The 20,821-nt window shown below is 37.0% G+C and overlaps 1 protein-coding gene across 1 annotated transcript in view; it reads left to right on the forward strand.

The window, feature by feature from the left end:
* The window catches only part of nsun3 (NOP2/Sun RNA methyltransferase 3), a 35,487-nt gene extending 16,891 nt beyond the window's left edge, over positions 1–18,596 (forward strand). Inside the window, exons 5-6 of the mRNA XM_043236071.1 lie at positions 788–853; positions 18,245–18,596. Coding sequence (XP_043092006.1) covers positions 788–853; positions 18,245–18,457 — 279 coding nt within the window. The 3' untranslated portion in view covers positions 18,458–18,596. The remainder of the gene's footprint in view (positions 1–787; positions 854–18,244) is intronic.
* Positions 18,597–20,821: the final 2,225 nt, after the last annotated feature.

Consider the following 20,821-nt stretch of genomic DNA (forward strand, 5'->3'; position numbering starts at 1 on the left):
GGGAGGAGGTTTTGACTGAGAGGCGGCGTGAAGACAGAAAGCATCACCCTTCAGCTGCGGCCATAACAGTCTCTCCTGCTTTATGTAGCCCATTAAATATGATTCTTAATAAAGCTGACTATATTAGCTAACTGACCGACCTGCCATTAAAAATGAATGAATGGTGCCGCATGATGCAAGTAGAAGGCTAAGGGCCTGTGTATGTGTAGGGGAGAAAAGAAGAGTATGGAGAAGACATTTAAATGCCTCGTTAAATGGGCTTTTTAATAGCCAGAGGCATTATTTGTCAGAGTCAGTGGGCAATATGACCATTTTATTAATTTTAGCGTATAAACATTCAGGATTTGATTTGACGTACCCAATGTGTTTAACAGTTCCGTATTAATCAAGCACAGGCAAATAATTACTTTCAACTTTCTTATAGTATGTTCAGTTCTAAATTAACAGCAAAGTACTGTTGGTAAAAAGTTTACTGTATACTAATCACGTGACTTTTTTTTACATAAACCGTTTTGTCCATTTCCTTACAGTTCTTACTGTAGATCGAATTTGTCATTTAAAAATAAAAGAAATCATACTTTTGTTATTTATTAGAACAATAATGGCAAAAATGAACATGTAAGCTGAAACGTCAGTTTCAGTTTAAATAATCAAATATGACCATTTTTATGTCCCCATGATAAATGCTAGCACTTGCTATATTTTCTATTTTAAGTTTAACATAACATTTTTTTTTGTGTGTGTGTCACTCAAGTCTGTTTTTCCTTTTTTACTTTTGTCACTTCAGATGAAAGCTGGCAAAATGAAAAGACGGTTAAATCGTGAAGCTGACATCACTTCCTTGGAGAGAAAGGTAAGCTTTTACATGGGTGTGAGTTTCCTAAGATAATGTACACGATGCCCATATATTAAATTCATAAGTCTTTTAAACTATTGTTGAGTTGTCCCTAATAGGGTGGACATTTTGTTGTTACATTTGATTTTGTTTAATAAATTCTTACATTTTTTTTTAACCTTAGCTATCTAGTTATCATGATGAGATAAAATTCTGTTTTTAAAACGGTTCGATTTTTCAAAAGGCACTGAATAGAGGTGACCCAAATGTTTTTCACAGTACTGCCCTTTTTTCGCACAACGTTGGCAGTCTCCTTGAAAGTCACTTTGCCTTTTTGGTTCTTGAGTCATGTTCAGGGTTAATGTGTGTAAAGGCGGGAAAGGAAAGGAGTACATATGCTTATGTAAAAACAGAACAGATCGTTTTTGTAAATCCAGATGGCTGTTTTAATTATTTGTTTGATCTGAATTTGTATAAAGCTGTCTATATAAGAGTTAAATGATCTAAAAGTGTCATACAGCTACACTTTTAAACAAATAAATAAGTGTATTATACAGAGCTACACTAATTTCTCTCTTAAACGAAATGCTTTTTGTGGAAGAAAAACAATCCTCTTTTATGTGGAATATTCTTCTTATTAAATCAGGGGTGTCAAATTCAATTTAAGTTGAGGGTTGGATGAGAGAAAATGTTCCCTTGTGCGGACCAAATGACCTTTTATTAAACTTTAGTGAGCTGACAATTTCATTAAAAGTGACAACTACAATATTATTTACTAAGAAAGCTAGAAAAACCCACTGCATCGACTTACTTTAACAAATAAAAAGTACATTTAGCTAAAAGAAAATGCTACAGATTGCATTTTGTCACATTCAAATGATATGTTTCTCATACTTTTGGCGAAATTAAGTTCCTCATAAATTCTGTGACAAGTAATTTACATTAGGTGATTAAAGTTGTGTACATTTTTGGACTTTTTAATATAAAAAAAAACACTCAGAATGCATTAAAATAGCCGTTCCTTTTGAAAAAGGCAAAATACATTCACTATCAATTCAAATTAAATATGAAATCAAATACACAATAACAGTATTATAGTAAAAAACGCAAGAAAACCATTTGTAACGGAGATTTAGATCATGAAACGCAGGCTTTTTTTCATTTAAATCCTTCCTCCTGACAACATCAGCGAGCAGCTTACAGTTGCTATTGTCATAGTGTCATTCCAGATGTCTGCGTGAGTTATCCTACTGAAATAGTCTAGAACTTGCTGAGAATTGGGCTGTCATTTTGGGAAAACATCGGTTTAAGGTGTCGGTATAATTCCTCCACACAGACCGTTGCAAATGTATCTTTCAAAGGTATGCTGGAGCGCAGCTGTGGTAGCTACGTTTACAGTTCCTTTGGTACAACAGTGAGCAGAAGATCTGGAAGCTATTCTGAAATTCATTCCATTTTTCTTTGCATCTGTCTATGCTGTTTTCATGTCATGAGCGGTGTGTGCACACGTTTTAAAGCGTAGGGAGATCTGCTGGGCTGTCTTGGGGGCAGCTGTATCACCCGCTGATTTACTTTCGTTCGAAATGCGAGGATGCATTTGTAATATTCAGTCACAACTCTGGCCTTGAATCTTTGCATGGAGCGCATGTAAGTGCTCTTTTTTGCACAAAATAAATGCAAGATCACGATCCTACTCTAGGTCGTCCAGCCCAGCCACTGGTTTCCATTTGTCTTTCAACAACTATCGGATTTCTGAGTCCAGATCGAAGAAATGGCGCGGAAGGATAGGCCTTTTGATTAAAAAAAAGCATCCAACTGCTGATGTTGTGTTGCTACAATGATTCTTGATGTAAAAAACAATGGTAATTCTGTAATGTTTGTGTTAGATTCTATTTCTAAATGTTCTTTTAATTTCCTGCCCTTTTGCATGGACGGAGCACCAATGCGTTGCCATGTTAACAGCATGAATCCAGTCAACCTCCAGTCTATTCAGAGCACCGGCAAGGCTGAAGTAAATGTCATTGGAAGAAGTTGCGTCTGTCATTTGCACCTGGCTTTTTGTTTATTCTATGGAATCGAATACAAAGAGTGATTCATTTTTTGCGTATCAGACAACGCTATATGATTCTAAATAGCCAGAAAAATGTACTGAAGTAGGCTCAAGACTTGATTGCTGAAATACTAAAATAGAAAATATATTATAAGCTCAATTTAAAAAGCTTGTTATCATGGGGTGCGTTCATTTGTGCTTTTCACTTATAGCACTAATAGGTGCAATAATAACAGTCAACAACATTAACTTTATATTGCAGTTTCTTAAAAACGCTTTTTAGGTGTTTTATGACTTCTAATAAAGAAAGCAATACAATGGCAACTGGCTTCTTTGTTGTTCACGTTTGTGTAAGCAGAAGTAAATACCCCCAATGAAAGAGCATTCTCATGCTATATTGATACACGTAAAATTCCCTTCTGATGTGTCAAGCTTGTTACACCGTACAACCCCGGCAACAGCTTCTCAGTGCCCTGGTTCAGTCTCTCCTCACCTGGCATACAGAGCGCCGCAAGAGGTGCAGTTCAGCTGTCTTTCATCATGTGTGAGGTCTTGAGGGCATCGTTGCTGTAATTGATGGCTGTCACATAAAGGTCCAGAGGCCAGGCAGTCATTATGATTACCTCAACAGCTAGTGTATGTAGCTTCAATGGGTGCCATGGGTGTCATTGCACCCACAGCCAACTAAACAGACAAGATTTTGGAATACTCGGTAGAGTGTTATGATTATGTGATATTATTTTATTAAAAGAACAGTTAAATGCTATCATAAACTATGCTGGCAAAATTGACATTATGCCATAATTGGGTCATTCTCTGAAGCTCTTTTTGTGTCTCATTGTTTAGAACTTGCTCGCCAGTAATGCCTATAATTAAACACCTTTTAAAATACCCTCTTACATGCAAATGCTATAATGTACATTTTTAGAATCCTAATGAATGAACTCTAAATGAGTACAAAGTTCATTTAAGAAAGCAGTGTATACAATTTTCAAAATACTTCAGCAATTTTGTTTTCATTTGAAACTTAGTGAGCTTTTCTTGTTTTATTTATCAGGTTCTTTTCATATAGGAGCTATGTTGCTCGTTGCATTTTGGTAAAGACAACAAACCCATGGCGTTCATCTTGCAGCAGACCCCTGTTTAATCTGATTGTGACTGTATCTGCATGTTGTTTGTTTTATATCTCTAGGTTTGGGGTTGACTGTGTGAACACGAAATGTACAGATATTTAGTGGCTTATATTCTTAAGAGAAACGAACTGAACACACTCAGAATTGACAACAGAAGAAGAGTGGCATCCATTCTGGGTCAAGAGGTCAGAGGACGAATGCCAAGAGATGTGGAGATGGCTGAGTTGGTTTTTTAAGTGGGAAATAAAACTGTTCAGTTAATTTCTGGGCTCTGACTGAGCAAAATAACATCTTCTGGCCCTGTGCCAAGCTCTGGCAAGCATTTGGGAGCTCTGCCTCATTGCTCATGATATGCTGACGCATCAGGTCAATTAAAAACAGAGTGTGATCTCTCTTGAAGACCTGATGAGAAGGCAGATTAGAGGCACTAAGAAACAGATGATTGGCAGCTATAAGTGAACTAGGCTGGTCATCTGGGATGTGGGACTATTTTCTTGTGAGATCAATGTTCAGTGTTGACACAAAAAAATACAGATAGTCACGGATAGTCTCATCAACATGCAGTGCTGAATCTATTTTAGATTGATATTCACAATAGCGTCACTAGCCTGGTCAGGTCTGGACACCGAAATAGCTGCACTGAATCAACACTACAGGAGAGAATTACTTCTTGTTTTAATATAAAGAATCCTGGCCGACCTCTTCCTTGGTAATTAATAAATCCTAATAATAGTAAATCACAATAAGTGCTTACGAACTGCAATGCAGTAGGAAAAGAATAATTTGCCACATTCTGGCATACACGTGGTCAATGTGACATGTAGCCATAATATTTATTAAATGTCATTTGTTAAGGGATCTCATTACTAGAGAGACTGGTTTAATTAATGGTTTACTATTATTATAGTACATTACTATTTTGCAAGAGAAAACAGACCTGTCGAAATGTGTTGGAAAACTGTAACTTGTCGTTTTTGAAAATAAGTTAAGTTGTTTAAAGCATAAAATAACTCAAGCCTACGACTCTAACAGCAAAGTATGGCCTGTCATAATGTCATGAAAGACATTCGGTAGTACTACATTTGTGCAAAACTACAGTCTACTTTAGTAAATGCTGACAGTCTCTTTGCGAGGTTTTAAGCTCATAGCTTTAGCTGTGAATCCTCAATAAATTCAGACTAATAATACTGAATCACTTTGTGACAATTTATTCTTGATTCGACATAATGGTGGAATTTTAGCTATTTTTGCACGGAATGACAAAATGAAAAAAGGATAAAAAGAGCTGAAAAATAAAACATTTCCATTGGTTTTCTTTGCTGAGGACAATGCGTACATTTGTCTATTGATAAGCATGATGTTTTTTTTTTTTTAGCCTGTTTGAAATCTCCCATAATATATGTGAACAGATCATTTTGGCTACTTAACTCACCTAAAAATGTTAGTACATTTGACAGTCCATGGAAAATTCCCTCACGGACTGGTAAAGATACTGTTTAAAGTTCATTATGCTTCCCTCTCGAGTGTGGATCTGGTTAGTGTTAGTGTTGTCCACTGCTCCCTTTCTTTAGATGCTCTCTAATTCTGTGGCCACATGTACATTACTACCCCTTTGCAAATGAAATGAGTGAAAAGGGTGACCTATCAGATTTACAAAAAGGGTAAATCATGGAAGCCCATTATAAAGGTCATGCAACCTTAACGGCCCAGTTGTTTGACTTTGAGTCTTTATGATTATGACTGTGAACACAAAGCGTGGCGAGACTTCATCAGTGAAAGAAGAATAGTAAGTAATAACCAGAAGTGAATTACAGGGAAACATTTAAACTCTAAGAAGGGTTGTATCCAAACAAACACAGAACTACTGCAGAGAAAATGAGAGCATCCACGTTTCCGTAAAACTAAACTCCACAAAGCCGACGTCTATGAAAGAGCTGCAATCGCAGAAACTTTAAACACGGAAACGAATGCTAAAATATGAACAGCATGGTGTTATGGTGATCACAAAATGTAGACAGTTGGAGCACCAAAATGAGCTAGCAGCTCATTTGAATACCATCAAACCGCTGTGGACAGTTACGGAAAGAAAAGTGAGAAGCAGATTCCGTCCTCCCGTATCTTTGAAAGGATTGGCAGATTGTCATTAAACAACATTCAACGTGCTCTATTCTAAGAAAGGGCGAACGCTGTATTAAAGACAAATGGTGGTGGAGATGTCCGCATAATTTTGTCCAATCCGTATATTTTAATTGATATACTCGTGTATTTGACAGGAATAGTGCAGCATAACATTGTTACGTAACGCAGAAGATGCTGTGTGCATAGGCTTCCAGCTAATAGCTCATTTGCAGCCACTGTCCTCGGCTAGACTTATTAAAAAATTTAAAAACGCAGTTTTAATTTTACATTTAATATGAATCGATGTGGATGTGAGGAGGAAGTGGATATTGTTATTTCACGGGTCTGCTGCCACAGGGCTAATTTGACAGAAAGACTGTGTAAAACAGACATAATCCCATTTTAAACTCTACACAGCTTTGTCTCATTAGAGTCTGCACTCCGAGCTCCAGTGTGCTGACTTCATTAGCTAATATTGGACAGCAAAATTGGCTTTTGAAAAAGGCGAAGACATCCGGCGCTGCCAAGGAGGAGTCCAATATTAGCTAATGAAATTGAGCTAAAATGAGCTTACAACAGCACAAAATTGCTACCATTTTAAGCTAACATCCGTGCAGAGCCATAACTTCTGTTAGTCCCCCCGAGTGAGGAAATTGACGGTTAATATCAGGCCTGCATCTCCTTGGAGAATTGTTGATTTGTCATTCAGCTATAGCTTTATCAATGTTTTGCTAGTTTAAGATAAACCACATTCACATTTATTACTCGCTCACGTCGGAAAGATACACTTTCATTAAAGCTTTCCAAGGTGACAACTGCATATACAGATCAGATAAAAAGAGCAATTGAGGTTTGTTTGTGTATGGTTTTTTTTTTTTGACACGTATACCTTGATGATTCTTTGATCAAGGTCTCTGTCTCCTTCATCAGCATAGCAAACGCACGCCTTGTGTATTCAAAGAGCTCTCGATAACGCAACTCCGAGCGTGCATTGTGCAAGTCGTGCGAACATAGACTAAGCTTCGGAACGGCTCGGTCTCCAGGGGGATTTGTGTATGTAAAGGGAGGGAGATTGTGAAAATGTCTGAAACATTAATATTGCTGTAATCTGATATAGATTTCACTTGGGGCGAAAACATTCATCACGCTGGGAGAGAATGACTAATGAAGGATTTATGATATGTGGCGTATCTCAGTAGACACTTATTACAAGTTTAGAGGTTGATATGCGGCGGTGTTTACTTGTGCACTTTTGAGCATGTGTGTTAGTACATCTGCAAAGTTTGTTATGATTGCCTTAAAGTTTGTGTTTGGGTAGGGATATTAAAGGGGTCTGTGGTGTCTTTAGAAGCTTGTGCAATTTTTCAAAGAGCGACCAGACCTGTCAAACTATGTGGGGAAACTGTAAAAAATATCAGAAGGGTTTGTTTAAAAATAAGTTATGTATGTTAGCTCAAGCCTGGAAATTACGGCCTGTCATGAAAGACATTCAGTAGTGCTGCATTTGTGCAAAACTGCATTCTGCGTTAATAAATGTTGACAGGGTCTCTTCGTGAGGTTTTATCTTTATAGCTTTAGCTGTGAGGCCACAATAATTTCTAAACTCGCAATTTTTGAATGTAACTATGATTTTGTACTCGCATAATAGCAATGTGACAATTCTTGATGACCAAAAGGAGGACTTGCAGCAGTGACTTGCGCAGAATAAAAATAAAAAAAGAGCTGAAAAAATAAAAGACTTGTGTTTATTGTTTGGTTCTGGTGCATTGGTTTCCATTTTGCGTTCTCCTTGCAGCTCGTTGGACAATGTGCACATAGCGACTGAACTGCTATAATGTCAGGGACTAGTTAGTTTGATTAACTGGGACTTAGTTAGTTCAACTTAAAAAGTTCAACGAAAATCCATGCAAACTTTGCCGCCTTAAAGAGTTCATTAAAACATTGTAGAAGCCATATGAATCGAGCGAGTTAATGCAAGTCTTCTGAAAAGACAGATGTTCATTAAAAATGACTGTCTCTACAGCAAACTTAGATTAAACTACCTGATAAACTTATTGTTTCAACGGTGTCTTTATGAACTTTTTGATGCATTCAAAATGTTGGTCTTGTGTTTTTAAGGAAGAACTGATATTTAAATCCCAGATTGTAACCAAAGTGACTAGACAGATGTTTTCACACGGGTTTTAAAATTATTCAATTATCATTCAAATCTTTCAAGCAATGAACAACAGCCAAAACGACAGCGTAAAAGACTGCGAAAGAAAAATGAAACAAGTCTTATATTTTCGGCTTTTGTATTCTTTTCTCCAATCTGTGCAAATCAATTACCGCAGGTCCTCCGTGTTTCTGTGTACATGAGTTTGTTTATAGAAAAAAATGAATAAATCTTGATCATAATTATCGTCATAATCTTTAGTAAAGTCATTTTTATTTGCGTAGCTGGTGCCTTTAACAATCAATGTTTTTTAAAAGCAGTTTTACAGATAATTATGTCTGAATGTATTAAAGCTCCAGCTTTAAATACATATATATAAATGAAATCAAGCCTCTATAAGATGTTTAGGAATGAGTCAGACACAGCTGGGATTGCTCCTCTGGCACTGCAATGAATGTATATATGCTAAATATTATCTAGTTTTACTGTATGTGTAATACATCAAAAGGCAATGATCATCAGTCTTGTAATGTGCGTCTGGCTTAAAGTTCTCATTTTGTTTCCCTCGCTTGCTTATTTGCTTATCCTGCCAAATACGCCACCGATAGGCCTGTGATAATTCTTTATGCTGCTCCGTATATGTATGTTACAGAGGTGTTAATTTGTAACAGCTGGTCTAACAGACATCTTCCAAGTCGCAAAGTGTTACGAGGCAAACTGGTGCCTGCGTGTGAGTGTTTGTTGTGGATGGATTCATTTGCATGCTTTGTGTCAGGTTGAATTAGAAACATAAGCTTTAAATGGGATTAGGTTTGACTGTGACTGCCACACAAATCCAGGTAAACAAGGTATTTCAAGGTCTCTGTGTGTGTCTGACTGTGTGTGTGTGTGTGTGTTTCTGAGAGAGAGAGAGAGGGGAAATCTCTTGCAGCCAGCAGACAGGACAAGGCTTGACATGATGCAAATTTCCACCTGCCTCGCTTGCTTCTGGCTGATGTAGTGTGTGTGTGTGTGTGTGTGTGTGTGTGGTATAACACGGTCTCTTTAAATGACCCTGAATATGTTTGTTGACAGTATTTGTTGACACATGCCAGAGGAGACCTTTAATTCTTTCCAGTAATTCACCGCAGTAAACCAAACTATTAAAATCAGCCCAAGCGAGTGCAATCGGTTTCTAATAAATAAACAGATGTGCGACAGAATAACAATTTGAAAATGTAAATCAAAACGTCCAAACGGGAAGAAGCTGTAATGCTGTAGATGGCAAATAATAAACCTATTTCTGATTTTTTTTTTTTTTCGTTTGTTTTTTATGCGAATGCCAATGTAAAAAATTGACCCCACAAAGCTAAAATGTTTTAAGTGGTTGCTAAGGAGTCCTGAGCGATTTTTGGGGAATGTCCAAAGCAACCAAAAGCGACAAATCTATTCAAAATGTGAATTTCAAACAAGAAATGTACTTTTGTGTTATAGTTATTTGCTTTGAAACTTTCATACGACTTTCAGCAAAAGAATTCAATCACTCTACAAATGTCATGTGGTGTAACCGTCAAAGAATAATACGCTTATATGACATTTTTCCACCTGAGCTAACCTTGCCATACCAATTGCATGTTTTTTGTACTGCATAATATAAGTTTTTTTGTAATTGTAAGTTCATTCCAAAAAAACCCCCAGTTTATATTTAATTAAATCTGAGGATCCTTAATGTGATAATCACACTTTACAGTTTTGTTTCATTTTGAACAATCACGCAGCCCCAGGGCTTGTTCACCATATGCTATCACTGTATAAATATAGCAAGCTTGAACTTTTTTTTCTCTCCTTTTTATTTAATTGAAGAAAAAATGTAAATGGGAAGCCTACAAAGAAGCCTAAATATCCATTATAATATTTTTTAAAACAGTTGTTTAACCAAAACCCACAACACTTATATATAAACCAAAAATGTCCAATCCTGGTTCAGAGGGCCAGTGTGCTACAGAGTTTAGCCCTTACTTTCCTAACAAAAACAGCCTGGAAGATTGTAGTATTTCTGAAGACCATGATTACATTGGTTCAAGTGTGTTTAGTTGTGGTGCTATGTTCTACAGATGGAATAGTTTTCTAAAAATCTGCTTTGGTCTGCGTGGAGTGAAGTCATATGCATCTGGGATAGCGTGAGAGTTAGTAAATGATGAGATAACTTTCATTCTGAGGCGTTTCTTTGCAAGAATGAGTTTCTTTTTTACGCTTTCCGCAATAGTTGTTTCACCCTGAATCTTCACTGACCCATAGTACTTAAGGTTGCAGGTTTGTTCAAATCCTTAACTTAAGTGTGAGCAATACTAATAGCAATGTTTGTATTAGCAAATAACACCAATTATGCTAGTATCTGCGAAAATGCTTGTATAAAATGCTATACAATTTGGACGAAATTTGATACCGTTAAGTTGTGCCGTAGCTAATGAAGCCTCTTTCTCTGTTTCCGCTTGTCTCTTGTTTCTCACTTTTGGTTCACCTCTCCGCGACCCTCTTCTTCTCTGTCTGCACATTGGGTCAAAAGAGCAAAAACGAGCATGCCGGAATTTATACTTATGGCTGAAAAGCAATTAGCGAAGTACAAGACCTTTCACGTTAATGATAACAAGCAGTGGTGTTGAAGAATGCACTCTCAGCCAATTCATCCGGTCAATAACCTGAGAGGAAATATAGACTTTAGTTTCTGTGCGTGCGTGTGTGTGTGTGTGTGTGTGCGTGTGTGTGTGCGCGCACGCGCTAGAGTTACTGGACCCATTCAAACACAGTAATTGAATCTCTTTCCACTAACTTTGTCAACCTTGGCCTACCTAAATAAGACTTGCCATGCAAACTTTGATAAATGAAGTGAGTCTGAACAAGATATGTCTGGGAAAAAGTCAAAGGTAGGATAGTAATGATATAGAAACGTTCGCACGAAGGTCACTCGTCCGGCGTAGAGAAAAGCGTCTTGCGCGCTCTTGTCAGAGCGCATTTAACTGGCGTGAAAAATTGCATCGCCAATAGGCGGCTCTATATTTAGAGTCTGGCTTTCTCTCGGACCTTCACTCTTGATATTCACGTTGTTTTTGATGTTCATCGGCCAGAATGATTGATGGCCCGCGCCACGCCTCCGAGGCCACCTGACAGTCTCATTGTCTGTGTTCCTTCATCAGTCTACCCTCTCTCCCTCTTCCTCTCTCCCTCTCTCTCTCTCTCTCTCTCTCTCTCTCTCTCTCTCTCTCTCTCTCTCTCTCTCTCTCTCTCTCTCTCTCTCTCTCTCTCTCTCTCTCTCTCTCTCTCTCTCTCTCTCTCTCTCTCTCTCTCTCTCTCTCCTCTGTCTCTCTCTCTCTCTCTCTCTCTCTCTCTCTCCTCGAGACCTGTTTGCATTCAGCCTCAAGGGCACAAAACCCTCATTCAGCATCTGAATACACCACAAAGTAGCTAAACCACAAGTGACACATTTACTTTAAAGGGAAAATGAATCAAGCGAGTCCTGGAGGAAGAGACGGAGCCCCAGCGGTAAAGCCGAGCATCACGCTAATGCGAGTCTCCTGTACCGGAGCCAGACGCGAAGCAAAGGTCAGACGCGCTTGTATGAATCGCAAATAAATTACGATAATCGCAATGTTTTAGCCAGAATCCCAGATCTTTATGTAGAGGCTTCTACACTCTCGAAACAACTTTTGTTGAGACGCTCGAGGCCCTGCCTTATCAGCGATGCGGGGAGTAAGGCCATTGTGTAAGCGTCATAGCAATGTTTCCCTAGACATTAAAGGCTCTGTTATCTCTCTCGGTTCAAATCTATCTGTCCCGGCATGATCCTGCAATAGCAAAGTTAAAATAACCTTGAAAAGAAGAGCGTACTGAAACAGGACAAACATTCAGAGCAGACAGAAGACTAGCTCAGTCGACTCGGAGCTTTTCCTTTCAGGGCTGAAGGTGGAACATTCTATCCTACAATGACACAAATCCACAATTTCTGCAGAGTCTAGTCTGGATTTTGAGAGCTGAGCCGCGGGGATCTGTGTATGTGTGGACTCTGAGAAGCCACACTTCAGGTTACAGCATGCTTTTCCATGTCTGAAATAAATCAGCCATCAACAATTATGATTGAAAATCAAATCAAAGTTCATATTCAAATCAAATTTGAGTTTTATGAAGCTTTTTTTCTTTTTCTTTCTTTCTTTCTTTCTTTCTTTCTTTCCTTCCATATTTGCTTTGGTCCAAATTTATGTGACCTGAATATTAGGAGTAGCAGTATTTTTAATTATTATTAAAATATATATATAAAAATAAATATTACTATTGTAATATTTATCATATAAACATATAAATAAAAACACTAACTTTACAATATTCATATTTGTAGCATTCCTTTTTTTTTTTTCATTTTCAAACGTTATTGTTGTAATTTAATGTAGTATTTTATTCAATATATCAGTTATTGCATGTTCTGTTCTCTCTAATGCATTTTATGCATTTTATAAGTGTTATAATTTAATTATATATATATATATATATATATATATATATATATATATATATATATATATATATATATATAATTAAATCTGAGGATTGTCAGTGTGATAATCTCACATTTTTTTATTGAATAATCACACAACCTTTGCCTGTTCACCGTATGCTTTAGCTGTATTTTTTCCACCTTTTATATTTAAAGAAATGAAAGAAAAAAGGGTGTAATATTTTCCAGACATGTCGTTTTACCATCCTCACAGCACTCCTGGTTCATTTTTAGCCTGATTTGTATCGTAAATCTGAAACCGTCCCATTTTTTAATGGAAACGTTGCCACCGAACGTTTGTTTGTGATTTCGTCAGTTAAGTCCTAAATGACCTTGCAGGCCGTGGTTCAGACGGCAGGAGCAGCGTGGAGTGTTTTCTGTGGAGTGTGTTTGAGTTAGTCCAGCGAGTAGTTAAGAGCCCAGACCTCATCCATCAGACACTGACGGGAGTGCTGAAGTGTGTTAGAGCACAGCACCGCTGTCATTATCTCTTATGATTCCCTCCTGACACTCAACCTATCATGTAAGCTGTCTTCTATCTCCTTTTCTTTGTTCTCGCTTTTTCTCTCTCTCTTTCTATATTCTCTATAGATTCTCTCTATATTTCAATTTGAGATGAAACGCTTTATATTTCTCGCTTTCGTCTCCTTGTTACCCTTCCTATTACGTTTTCAGTCCGATCCAATGTCTCTTTTCTCTTTCTCAAGCGCACAAACGCGCGCTCACGTAACCTAAAATGAATCTGTCTTTGTAACTCCGCGGGACACTTTTGCCTCCCGCTGAAGTTACAGTGTGTGTTGGATTTTTTAGCACGGTCCCCACAGAGCAGTTGATTTACATCGTATGGTTTGAGGCCTGGGAGCTCACTCCTGTCACTCAGTCACTCGCTGTGGTCCATAGCAAGCTTGTGTATAAAAATAGTTCAACTACACTTACTCTCCTGAGAGAGTAGTCAGTTACACTGTACAAGAAGTGATATAGTCACTGAAAAAGGATGTAGAAACCATTTTTAATCAGGCATTGCTAGTGAATTTCACAAACAAAGCAACAGAATTACTCTTTTAGAGTAGAAATTGTGAAATAGCTGCTAAACGAAGCTGTTAAATGGAACGCTGTAATACTCCCAAGCAGTCTGGCTCTCTCAACTTCCCTCAGCTTGTACAGGAAGTATAATATTTGCTTTGCTTTTCTTACAATTAGGATCCACATTATCTGAGAAACTCAGTTTACTGTCAGTTGAGGTCCCCAGTCACTTAAAACAATTACTGACTAACCACATAATGTAATTCCTGGAAGAGATTCAGGATTTCAAAGAATCAGCCGTTAAGAAATTATAACCTTACTTAATATTGTAAAACTTTACTCTGTACTGATACATAAAACATAAAACTCAGACAAGGGATTTTTAAAAAAATATTATTAATGTTTAATACTTGTGAAATATACATTTGAAAGATTCCTTTATTAAAAAAGAAAAAGAAAAATAATATTAGGGTTTATTTTAATTTTATATAACAATGTAAAAAAATTCACATTTGGTCATTATTTAATGCATCATTGTTGTTAAAAATGTATAAAAACAAAAAAAATGTAATAAAAACATTTTAACCCAAACTTTCAAGGTAGTCTACATTAATAGTTTTGATCAGGTAAAAATATGTCGCTAAACTTGAAGCAACGTAGGGATTTGCGCAAAGTTAGTAGTATATAACAACTTAATTTGCTTAACAAAGGAAAAAGGGGGGTGTGATGGGTTCATTAAATCACAAACTTAATCAAAATGTTGTTTTCCTTTTGATTACAGGGTGGTGTTTTTACTAATTAAAATAATTTAGCATCCTTTTAAAAATTCTCACACAGACCAGAGGAAGTTGAAGTGGAACAAGCCACAAATTAATATTCTTCTTGAATGAATAAACAAACTTAGCGTCATTGTAGCACACCTCTGAACCCGAACGGTGGCCCGACAACCATAAATTTGACTGTAAAATGAGTTGTTTTCCTGGTACCTGGGTGGAAAATAAATAAATAAATACGTAAATAAATAAATGAATAAAAACAAGTTGATATTTGTTATGCACAGGGGTCCGTGTCTAATTTCCCTCCTGTTTGTCAAATTAAATTTGCAACTTTTATCGAGACACAATAAATGTTAATGAGGCTCTGGATGTTTGGTACAGGCTTTATTTATGCTCAGAAGGGATTGAGGGAGACGCTTTATTTAATGAACTGCTTTCAAAGAAGAATGTTTTTCAACGCGCTGCCCATTTTATAATTTCTTACATAAGACGATCAGCTGTGCACAATAACAAGTTTTAAACGGCAGCGTATGTTTTCTTTTACTCTTTCACTCTTTCCCTCAACACCTGAACTCAGGCTATTACGAGTACGCTCCATCTCGTGTGTTTTGTTTCATCGCTCTTCTCGTCTTGGCGGCAGAGAATAACGGTCAAATGATGAGATTTGATGAATGAAGATCTTTTCTCCTCTCCCGTCAGGCAATACTGATGGATCGACAAAAGTATAAGACGTTCTTTTTTTCATTTTACATGTCATTACAGGTGAAATGAGCTCATGCTCACCGGCACACCGACCTAGACACTCGCCGCCGCTTGATTAAAAGAGTCAGCGAATACGCTTCTTTTGTTTTTGTTAACTATTTAACCCCGCTTTACTTGGGCATAATACAAGAGCATCATAATGGGCGAGAAGCTCTTCAGCCTTGGGCTTTAAACAGAGCAGAAAATTGCTTCTTTTATTCCTTTATTTAGCGTTCAAGCAAGTTTACTTTGCGTGTGAGCCGGAAGAACAGAATTCATTGAGTTAGCAAGCACTGCGTTTGCTGCTTTTCCTGCAATTTGAACTGATTTCGGTAGGAGACGGAACTAGTGCATTTATATGATAAATATATATGAAACCAAAAAGCGAAATATCGATACATATCAATAGCACTCCAAATGAAAACGAACTTGTAATCAGAATCTGAATTCTTTGGAGGAGGCCCTGCCTCCTTCGTCTCCTCAGAGCTACATATATACCAGGGCTGTTTTCTCAGTGTTAATATTTCGAATGTAACCTGGCAGCGGAAATAAGCAGCCAGTGGCCCCCTCACACACACACACACACACACACACAAAGTGCTAAGGAGGTAGCAGGTGGTGTCATTAACAGTACAGTGGAGTGTTATGATTGCATTTAGTGTGGTTGATGTAGGTGGAGGGTAATACAAGTCATTTTGCCCTTAGCCAGTCACCCTCTCCCTACAGAGCCCACCATCATTACCCCCAAACCAGCCTCACTGATGGATGCATGCGCTGCATTTACTGGTTATTATAGAGCTCGGATGACTTTGCTCTGACCCGATGTGCTCTAATGCAAGGTTGTTTTACTTGTGCTGATAATGCTGTCCGTCATTTGATTGTCATGAAACTATTTTTTACTTTGGTTGAAGTAAATACCTCCTCGTCGACCCCTGAGAGCACGTCGTGTAACTGAATTGATCTGCAACTTTAGCATGTGGGTCAATGACAAATGTGACACGGAAACCAGAAAAATAGTATTTTATAAATCTATTTTAACACACCTCTAGTAAAAAAGTATTGTATATAAAATACGTTTAATATCGGGTAGAGTTATTAAAAATATGCTTATTTACTGACATATTGCTTGAGTCTTACTGATTAACTTCATCTACAACGCATTTCTTAATATTAAGCCCAAATGTGTTTTAATGTCTCTGTTGATGCGGATTGAACTCTGAATAACATCAGTCTTTAAATGCAAGATATTTAAAGTGTACCTAATGTGTACTTGCAGTAGTTCAGATACTTCATTATATTTGTATTTATTTTTTTGTTACATTTTTAGTAAAGTGAATTAAATATAAAATTAGTTCTTCTAGTTTAGCATACTTTATACACCAGTTCGGTTTTCCAAAATACTTTTGATTACATATTTTTTAAGTATTTAAATGTGTATTAATAGTATGCTTAGAAATCATCTTAATATCAATGTGTAAAACTTTTCTCTAAATTATTTAACCTAACCGCATCTGAAAAATGTGCTGATGGCAACATTTCAACAAACCTGCCACCTACATTAATCATTAAACCTGAGATAAAAAAAAAAAAAAATACATTTGCTGAAAAATGATGATATTTCTGCTTGTTTGTGCAGGCCTTTGAGTTCTTTTGGAGAACAACCTGTGAAACACACATAGTTTACTGTGTTATAAAAAGCCATACCGTACACATGGAGCTGATGAATGCAAAGGTCAGTTTGTATTAGTTTATAAAGCCTCCTATAAAGTCAATCTTAGTATTGTGTAGCTGACTAAGAATTCATTAATAATCGATAATCTTCTCATGTATTTGTGTGGAAATGAATGCAAATTGTTTTAACTGGATTTTAACTGGAAACCGGACTGAACTGCATCTAAAGGTAGAGCGCGGTACGCTTTCTAATGAGCCCACGTTCCGATATTTATTTAGTTAATAATAAAATTTGATAGATTTGGATAGAAAAATAAATAGCATTGTGTTATCGACCCATAAGCTGCAAACACCGATATGATCTGCAGATCAGGGGCCTCTCATCTGAATTCTGAATGAAAACCTAAACATATGAGTCTGATTAACGAGTCTGAAAAGTTTCTTGCCTCTAACTGATTTGCATAGCCAAATATACAGCGTAACTTTCTGTTAATCAGTGTTTGTACAAAGTGTCTCTCTGCGTGCCGTTATTTACTGCAGGCTCGCGTAAACCGCACGCAACACCTCGAGTTGTCTAAAACGCACGCGGCTAAATGCATTGAGGGCGAAATAAGGCTTTGCCAGTTTGACAAGAGCGCAAAGAAATATGCAAATAGGAGCTCTATGGGCAGTGATGTTCAGCCAATTATAAATGATGTGTCCCGGTTGCTTGTGATTACAGTGTTTTTCTGAGAGTTATCCAGGGATGAGATCAAGATAAGCTCTGAAAGGGATAAAAATATATTCTTAGTTCGAACCGTCTGTATTTCACCTTTAACCGATGGCTTCTGGTGACCTGAATATGAACTTTGTGGTGTTTAGGAAAGAGTGAAGGGCGCTAGGGAATAGTGTGATTGAGTTCTCTGGTGTTTATTCTAACACACTCATGCAGAGAGACTCTAGCTTCGGCATATTCCCTGGAGGCAAAAAACTGTTCCTCTTTCCCTTCGGCCATATACTGAATGACAGCTTGGAAATAATGATGTGTAAAAAGTATGGCAGACAAACAGGGCGCGCGCGCACACACACACACACGCACACACACACACACACAATTTCTCGTGCATCCACATACACACGCTATTTGCATACGGCCAGGCTCCTGTCACTTTCAGACGACCATTATATCGCACCTTTCTCTGCTGCTATATTTGCTCTTTTCTATGCATCTGTTGCAGGTGGGAGTTTGGAGACCATCAGAACAAGAGTCACCTTCAGCAAGCTGTCACCAAAGGACACGTTCATCTCTTTCCTCTCCTCTTTCCTGTCACACCAGAATATGTGTTAGCTGCATATCTGTATTAGTCTTAAAGAAGTTGTTTGGAAATATATTTATTTTATTTATGTATTTTGGAGCCAGGCCTTTAGGTACAGTCTGTACCACATTTTAGCATATTTGCTATTACGCGTGATGAACTATACTAACTTCAAATGTAACATTGAATAACGTGCTGTAATTATAAAAAGTATATATAATGAATATCTTAGGTGTATGTTATTAAGGCATAGCATATGATTATTAAAACACAATGATTTAAAAAGTACCTTTAAAGAAAACTTTTGATATTTTAAATATACTTTTTTAAAATATACTTTTGAAGTACGCTACAAGGACACAGTCAATACATTTAAGCACAGTTCTGTAGTCACAAGGGATATGAAGTGACACGATGGGTTGCCAAGTATACTTTCCCATACTCCATCAAAGGGGACAAACATAACCTTAAGTAGTGAACACACACACACACACACACACACTACAAGTCTGACTCTCTAACTGTTAGGTCACAACTGCCCCAAATGACAGGTTTATCTAATGCACCAAGTTTGGTCCTGATCCGGTGTCTTGCAGAGTTTAGCTCCAACCCTAAGAAAACACACCTGAAGTAGCTAATCAATGTCTTACTGTGTATCCTTTAAACTTCCAGGCAGGTTGAAGCTAAACTGGAGGCTGGATCAAGTTTGATGACCCCTGATCTAATGTAATCCATTAACCACTGTGACTAGAAATAATGTCAACAGTTCATATAAATGGCTGTAAAGAGGAAAAAAAATGTAAAAGAAGTGTATAGAGCATATAACAATACTATAGGCAGATATACAGAGGAGCACCCTCATGTCATTCCAAACCCTCCATGTTTTCATCCAAAATATCTTACATAGTGTTCTGAAGAAGAACAAAGACGTTAAGGTTTGGAACGACATGGGGATATTAAGATTAATGAAAAAATTTACATTTTGGGGTGGAGCAACCCTTTAAGTAACTTCCACATGCCCCAGACTAATTTCTGAATAATCTTATACAAAAGTTGGACAGAACCAATTAGATTAAAGCTGTGGTTTCCTTTGCGCTCAATATGCATCATCTGGTCAGTAGGCGACCTGTTGTCATGATGCCTCAGGCAGAGACTATCATTTTTTTAATCACTTCTCCTGTGGTAATATTGATGACTCACTTTGGTTGGCCTCTGGTACTCATTTCTATGACTGTGTCTGCAGTCATCATTGTAACACTCATTTAATGCAATAGCATGAGGTCTCTGTCTCGAAATTTTTCCAAATAAACAAAATCTCCAAGTTTCTAAAAATAGGTCCTACATTAGTGAGGTACAAAGCGACTCTTTTTAGAGGCTCATGCTGCTATAAGTGTATGAAATAACATCTACTCTATATAAAGGAGGATATGAGAAAAGATGCTCTCAAAAACAATGTGCATTTATATTACATAACAGATGACTTTAGCATATTCAGGAAGATGAGACTTAACTTTTTTGTTTGACACTGAAAAGCATTTTACATATATATATATATATATATATATATATATATATATATATATATATATATATATATATATATATATATATTATATATATATATATATATATATATATATATATATATATATATATATTTATATATTTTTTCATTTAAACAAATGATTATTAACCACCGACTAAATCAATAAATAAACCAAATGATTGAATCAGGCGTGACGCATCAGTAAATGCAATAATGGTCACAAATGTTCATATTAATTTAAAAGTCAAGAATAATATGTTTATAAATATGTTGAAATATTAGACCATAGAGTGAAATCCATGTTTTAAGATCATAATAGATGTGAAAGAGATCTTATCCTTGGAGTCATCTTATCTCATCTTAACCTGCATATATATATTTTTTATGCCACAGTTTATATTCACTAAAGTGAATAACTTGTTGATTTATCATGACCCAATGCAAAGCATATCTCAATATTGGCGCCGCAACATATCGTATTCACCTGTCTGACTTGCTTGTACTTAACCCCTTTATTGTATTTATTGTCTGTATTTAACCCTTTAAAGCTTGATATTGTAATGGGATGCCTCGGAAAGACACAAAGAAACACAATGAGACTTTTGCAGGAAATGGCTAGTAACTAGGAGAATACGTTGCCGATGTCTGAGCACACGCTCTGAGGTGGGGAGAGTGGGTGGCGTATGGCGAGGAGATCACAGGAGGAAGCAGAAACATTTGCTGGTCGTCCGTGTTGGAACGATTGAGAAGTGTGTGTGTTCTCGTAGTGATGGTTATTGATGCGGTGATTAGAAGCAGGTGGCTGATTAAAGCTCAAGAGATAGCGAGCGTTGAGTGATTTTCAAGCGTGGTGAAACTAAGAAATAAAGCTAGAATATTTATTTTAAATGGAACAGTTTCGAAACCTTTAGTCAATCATTTGATACATCAGGATTTTCTCATATAGCATGATA

Source organism: Puntigrus tetrazona, chromosome 1 (genome assembly GCF_018831695.1).
Source record: "Puntigrus tetrazona isolate hp1 chromosome 1, ASM1883169v1, whole genome shotgun sequence".
Taxonomy (NCBI): Eukaryota; Metazoa; Chordata; class Actinopteri; order Cypriniformes; family Cyprinidae; genus Puntigrus; species Puntigrus tetrazona.